The 7,066-nt window shown below is 49.0% G+C and overlaps 1 protein-coding gene across 1 annotated transcript in view; it reads right to left on the bottom strand.

Annotated features, from left to right (window-relative positions):
• Positions 1-7,066, bottom strand: part of QSOX1 (quiescin sulfhydryl oxidase 1) — a 144,671-nt gene that overhangs the window by 28,401 nt on the left and 109,204 nt on the right. Inside the window, exon 9 of the mRNA XM_015429156.1 lies at positions 1,196-1,333. Coding sequence (XP_015284642.1) covers positions 1,196-1,333 — 138 coding nt within the window. The remainder of the gene's footprint in view (positions 1-1,195; positions 1,334-7,066) is intronic.

Genomic DNA, 7,066 nt, shown 5'->3' with positions numbered 1-7,066 from the left:
CCCCCCAATTTACACAGGTGAGCAGAGCAGGCACAGTTTTACCATGTAGTAATCCACACACACGAATGCGTGATGCTGCTGTACAATGGATCAGGTCCATCAAAGTCAGCACTCTCCACCGTAACTGGCAGCGGCTCTCCAGGGTCTTAGGCTGAAGCCTTCCCATCAAGCTAACACCTGGCCCTTTTGACGTGGAGTTGCTGGGGACTGAACTTGGGGCTTCCTGCATGCCAAGCAGATGCTGCCCCTCTGATCTGTGGCTCCTCCCCATTTGCCAAGAGTCTCTTATCCCCCATACATCTTTCATTTGATTCTCATATTCAACCACTGCCTCCCAAAGGGTTGATCATTGGCAACATGATCCTAGTTCTTCTGCCTGCTGGCTGTCGTGTGGTTGTTGAAGCTGGAAAGGCCCTTCTTGACCTTTCCACTCCCAAAGTTATGCCAGACTAGAGATGTGAAGGCCCAGAAAAAAACCGGAAAAATTCGGAAAAAACCCGCTTTCCCCCCGTTTTTTTTTCCTGGAGCCTTTTTGTTTTTTTCCGAAAAATTGGAAAAATTGAAAAAAGAAAAGAAAAAAAATTGATTATGGAACGTTTTATTTTAACATGATGAATAAAATATTTTAAGACCAGGTGTTCAAATATTTTCCAAATCATTCCTAAAATATATATGTATGGTATCAGATTGATGTAATTTCTGTGCACCGAGGACAAGCAAGTCCTAGGTTACAAACTGAACTCTCCAATGCAAGAACAAGATGCATTTCTTCCTTTAGGAGGTGCGATTGTCAGAAGAAAATAAAAAAGTTTCAGTTTTGTTTTTGCATGTGGGTGGGTATTCTGTAATAATTGTTTGGATACACTACATTTTTAATATGCAAGTTGTGATAATTTCATGCCAAGTAAAAATGTCCATAGTCATATTTTATGTTCCTAAAGTAACAGAATGACTTTCAAACTAGAAAAAACAAAAGAAATGCTAATGTAGCATTTTTTTCAATTTTTCCAAAAATTTCCTTTTTTTCCGAGCTTCAAAATTTCCGGAAATTTTACATCTCTATAGACTAGCTGCTGGTGGTCACCAGCAGATGGGGCGGCCAGTCAGTGCTGGCGCTGAGAGAATGTCCAAGCAAACCGGTTGAGAAGTCAGGTAGAACTGCAGAAGAAAGGAGGGCAACTAAGATGGTTCTCACCTGTCCACCACCCTCCAGGGGGCAGGGGTCGTTGTTGGAACTGCAGTCGGCTGCACAGTGGGGCTGACGGAGCTCCCTCGGACGACACCGGGTAATCTCCGCAGGAAGCTTGTGTAAAGCGGTCTTGAATCGCCATGCCTGTGTGGAAGGTAGAACATGAGGAGTCACAGAGGAGTGGTTTATCCTACACCACACAGCCCCTTCAGGTACCAGAAATGACAGAAGGGTGAGGCACAAACATGAGAGAGAAATCAATTTTTTTTTTAAGTATACATTTTAGTCCTTATTGAAGTGTGTTGGAAAACAGCACCAAATCTCTCATGGTTCAGAGGGAAGTGACTTGCCTGTCTAACCCCCACCCCACACACCCCCGGTATTCTGAGAGTACTCAGGCATGCTGGCATCTCATTTCTCCACAGCACCATTTGCCAAAATTTCCCAAATTATCTAAAACCTCAAAACCCAACACTCAGAAGAAAGCCAGGAAAAAGCAACAACAGAGCATAGCGTTGCATGCATTTGTTCAGGTTTGCTCTGTTGTTGCTTTTTCCTGGCTTTCTTCTGAGTGTTGGGTTTTGAGGTTTTGTTGTTGCTTTTTCCTGGCTTTCTTCTGAGTGTTGGGTTTTGAGGTTTTGGATAATTTGGGAAATTATTAGAAATAATTTAGAAAATATGCCTTCCTGCATAATTCATTTTGCAGGCAGACGTTGGAATTCATTCCCTCCCCTTTATGGCACAAGACAAGGAACACGCCTTGTGCCTTCAGAATGTATAACTTTTGGAAGAAAAGAAAGGAGGGGGACAAAAATACTTAACCCCCCCAAAATTGAATTAAGAACCAGGAAGGTTAAATGAGTACAAATCTGAAGGCCAATACCTAAAAACAAAAAATGTGAAATATAAACATATAAATAGTACAAAATTATCAAAAATACATGAATTTATTACGATAACTTAAAAACGGTTATGGGCCCAACTATAGTCTCAATACAAGATAAAATCATACCCATGTACGCAAATGAAGCCTAATGCGACCTGACACATTTTGGCCTGACTGGCCATCATAGATAGTACACGCTTGGGCTCAATATTGCAATAATAATGCAAATAGTTAATCAATGTAGGACTAAAAAGGAGTTTTATTGTTATAATCAATGACATAAGGCACAGACGTACTACGGAGGCATCGTATGAGATCGCCTTGTGTCATAATCGGGTGCCTATTGCCGGGGTGATGTCTGAATTGCCTGCCTTCCTCTTTTGGTCCAGAAGATACAAGAGCAATTCAGGGCTAGTGTACCGTAATGGTATGTAGTGCCCTTTGGAAGGCAAATAACCATAACCTGTCTTCCTCCCTTACAAACCGGATGCTTGCAAGTGACACAAACCCTAGGTCTTGCACTGGCCCCTAGAATCCCTGGTGGGGCTGTGTCTTTGCAGCTACCAGAGAAAATCAAACAATAGGCCAGAGTTGCAGGTGGGTGAGAAGCTGGTGGGTTACAGCTGGGAATCGATAAGCCGGCCTCAAAGAGGAGAAGGAGGCAGAGCTGCTTCAAAGCGAGGGACGTCACGGCCAGCGTGGTGTCGCAACGCTCCCTCTCAGCGGTAGAGTCTTGTGAGCAAAAACTGCTCATTTTTGAGCTACTGGCATGAAAGTTGTGAGCCAGCAACTGGGCTGCTGCATAAACTAGTCTGCTCTGGGGCCCTCCTTCCCGAGTGTGAGCTGGAGGCTAAAAAACTGTGACCTAGCTCACACTAACTCAGCTTAGTGGGAACACTGGTTGCAGCCCGAGTGTCGGACTAGGGTCTGGGAGACCCAGGTTCAAATCTCCCCTCTGCCATGGAAGCTTGCTCGGCGACGTTTGGCACGCTCTCAGCCTAACCTACCTCACAGGGTTGCTGTGAGGATAAAATGGAGGAGAGGAGAACGACGTAAGCCGCTCTGGGTCCCCGTTGGGGAGACGAGTGGAGTGTGCAGATCTAAAATAAGCCAGCTGGCCCAAAAATAAAGGACATATAAGTTGTAATCCACAGGCTCAGCTGTCTCACGGGCAGCCTTCCCTCCTCCTTAGCCTCTGCTGAGATTCTGCATTCCCGCACCTGCTTTTCTTTGAATCCAACCTCAGCCTATACATGGGAATCCCGTGGGGCAACAAGCCCCACCCTACCCCCACGCACACGTCATGACCCCTGCAGGCAGAGAAACAGCTCAAGGTATCGGCAGGGAACTCTGAAAATCACGGCAGAGTAAGCAGACTTTAACCTGCCACCCGAGGCTGTGCAAAACCCCAACAAAAGCCGCCGGCTACCATGAGGAGGAGCCACGAGACTGGCATCGAAGCGCCCCCACCGTGCCCCCCCCAAGGGAGCAGCAGCCAGGCGCAGTCAGTTGACGCTCCCCTCTTCTCGTCTCACTGCCTTCGCGAGCTGATGGCGAGGGGACTGGCACAGCCACAAACAATTTTCTCCTCCACCAGCTTGGGTGGCGAAGGGAAAACAGCAGTGCTCCGGCTGGGCAACGCTGGCATCAGAGCAGGGGCACGACACCCCTTCGGCGCAACTTGTTTGCCAGCCGCCCCAACCTGGTCCTAGAAGGAGAGTCCACGCCAGTTACTCGGCTGCCGCCAAGAGTGGCGTGCACATGCAAACCAAAAATGATTGCCGTTGAGAGTAGTTATATAAATAACAAAATTTATTCCGGATCTATAATGGAACTTCTTTCCATGGGCGTGTGTATAGGATTGCCGTAAAGCCTTTGGCCTGGCGTGATGTGGTCCATGGGGTCGCGAAGAGTCGAACTCGACTGTGCGACTGAACATCAACAACAAAGACTTTGAATGGGAAATCTTCTTTTAACATCATCGGAGGTACCTAAGAACACTCTCTTCTGCTAACAAGACACCATTTTGGCCCCTTTCGTTCCCTGGCCTGGTATTGATCCACGGTTTCTTACAAGCTCCGGCTGGGTGGGAGTAGCATCAGGAAGACTCCCTTCAATCAATCAATAGATGAGAGGATGAGGGAGGAAGTTATACAAATCCTGCAGCCAAGCAGAGCAGCCTGTAGGGCAAAGCTGATGAAAGTCATACCTGGTGCAAACCACAGATAAGGCTATGGAATAATCACTGTTATGGTTTATTTGAGGGAGGGGTTATCTGCTTGTCAGAAAAGCACAGAGTGCTGGATGAACCACACCTTCCGATCGACACCAGTCTGCTGCCTGCCCTCTGCCATACGGGCCAATTGTTGAGATTGTCGTCGTAGCCAACTCATAAATGATGTTATTTATATAACTACTCTCGACGGTAATTATTTTTGGTTTGTATATGCACTGTACCTGTAGTTCTCCTGTTTTTGCTCCCCAGAGTGGAGTGGGGCCCCCGACCCTTCTGAATGGGAGCAAAGGGGGCCGGCACCTCCGCCAGCCCCCTCCCTAAGGAAACCACCGTGCCAGTGTGCCCTTTTGCCAGCCACGCCAGTGCGAGCTACGCTGCCAGGTGGACATCAATCATCCCCTAAGACTCGGGAAGGAGAGAGAGAGAGAGGCACCATCTGGTTGTTATTTCATGTGCCATATTCAGTCGCAGGAAACCACCCGAGGGCCCAGGCCCAGGTGCCATTGTTCTCGGCTAGCATCCCTCCGAACCAGCCATTGTCTGGCTTCTAATGAACTTTTCTGCAATTAGAAAAAGCATGCAGAGGAGCAGAGCAGCTGGGTAAAGGCAGGGCTGGTGGCACCGGTGGCGTGAGGCACCACGGTTGGTCGACTGCCAGTTTTCGAAGCCCACGCTCCGCTATCGTGATCATTTTGAAGTTACAGAAGAACAAAGCCTCCGCTTCACAGGCTAGGCAGACTGCAACAGCTTGCAGTTCACAGAAGTAAAACAGAAGCTATCTACTGTAGAAGAAGAAGAAGAGGAGATTGGATTTACACCCCGCCCTTCACTACCCACGGGAGTCTCAGAGCTGCTGACAAACTCCTTTCCCTTCCCCTCCCCACAACAGACACCCTGTGAGGTAGGTGGGGCTGAGAGAGTCCTTGACAGAAACGGCTCTTTTCCAAGGACAGCTCTTATCAGAACTACGGCTTGCCCAAGGTCATCCAGCAGGTGCAAGTGGAGGAGTGGGGAATCAAACCCGGTTCTCCCAGATTAGAGAGAAAGGAAGGTTATCATAAGATGCAGGCAACAGCCATTAATACCATGGGAACAGGGAATATATGAGAAATGAAAACTGTCTCATGCTAAAAATCAGTGGCATGCAACTTGCCGGGTTTGGAGTAGTGGTTGTGTACTGGTTAAGAACAGCAGATTCTAATCTGGAGAACTGGGTTTGATTCCCCTCTCCTCCTCCCCATGAAGCCAGCCGGGTGACCTTGGGTCAGTCACAGTTCTCTCCGAACTCTCTCAGCCCCACCTACCTCACAGGGTGCCTGCTGTGTGGAGGCAAACAGGCCCCAAACAAGTGCCTGGCTTGTGAGCCCATCCTTGCAGCCTTCTCACAGACCCTCGACACCTCCAGTGATTTTTCCTTCCCTTTCTTTCATAGGCACTCATCCATGCTTGCTTTGTCCTTCCCTGGTCATCCCTTTAGAGCACGGGCACAGGATGGGTGCGCCTTCCCTTTGATGCATTCTCCTGGCACGCGTGCATACAGCTCCTCGCCTCAAGACGTCCTCTTGTCCTGCTGTCTAGTCTTCCTGGAGCTTCGCCCCATCGCCCACTTCCTTCAGTGGGTTGGTGGCTGGCCCCTCCGTCCCCCTGACCAGTGTTCCCTCTAAGCTGAGTTAGTGTGAGCTAGCTCAGAGTTTTTTAGCCTCCGGCTCACACATTTTGGTCTCCGCTCAGGAAGGAGGGCTTCAGAGCAAACTAATTTATGCAGTAGCCAAATCACTTGCTCACAACTTTAATGCCAGGAGCTCACAATGTAGAATTTTTGCTCACAGGACTCTACAGCTTAAAGGGAACATTGCCCCTGACCGGTGGAAGGGTTAAACCCAAATGTTTTTTTCCTCAGGGCTAAACCTCTCACCCTCCAGGGGCCATGTCCTTAGCAGTCTGTGGTGTGCTGGTTAAGGTGTCAGACTAGTATATGGGAGAGCCGGGTTCAAATCTCCACTCATGCCACGGAAGCTCACTGAGTGCCTTTGTGGCAGCCACACTCTCTCGGCCTAACTTGCCTCCCAGGGTTATTGTGAGGATAAAGTGGAGGAGAGGAGACGGATGTAAGCCGCCTTGGGTCTCCACTGGGGAGAAAGACGGGGCATAAATGGATTTAATTAATTAATTAACATTCTCGCGAAAGAAGACCAGTTCCAATTTGAAAGGAGCATCAGTTTCGCCCACTCAGCCTCTTCCTGATGGCCTCGGGAAGCCAGTTTGGTGTTTAGGAATGCAGACACTAATCTGGGAGAACCGGGTTTGATTCCCCCACTCCTCCACATGCAGCCAGCTGGGGAGCGGTGGCACAGTGGGTATATCCCACTGTCTTAACATCCGAACTGTGTCAGTTCGAGTCCCGCGCTGGTGTGAGCAGCCAGCCTGTCGTCCCCAGCTCATCGTCCACCCAGCGATTCGAAAGCCTCGCCGAGTAGATAAAATGGGAACCACTCCTTAGAGAGGGTGGGCACACCGACTCCCTTCTGGGAAGGTGTTAGCTCTCGGTTGGAGACGTCCTGGTCTGGACCCGGAAGGCGGAAGAATCTACTCAGCTAAGAAAAATCCCTGCAGTGGGATGCTCCGGCCAGGCGGCGGCAGTGTGGCGATGCAGCTGTTGGAACATGACTGAGTCAAGCCAGAAACTTTTCCACCGGGCAGTACAGCGTGTGCAACTTAAATGAATTATATGTTGTCTTCCCTATCCCCTATGAAA

This window comes from Gekko japonicus, unplaced genomic scaffold, assembly GCF_001447785.1.
Source record: "Gekko japonicus isolate JY-2015 unplaced genomic scaffold, Gekko_japonicus_V1.1 scaffold2524, whole genome shotgun sequence".
Lineage (NCBI taxonomy): Eukaryota > Metazoa > Chordata > Lepidosauria > Squamata > Gekkonidae > Gekko > Gekko japonicus.
The sequence above is the reverse complement of the archived record's forward strand: the minus strand, read 5'-3'. Positions and strand labels throughout refer to the sequence as shown.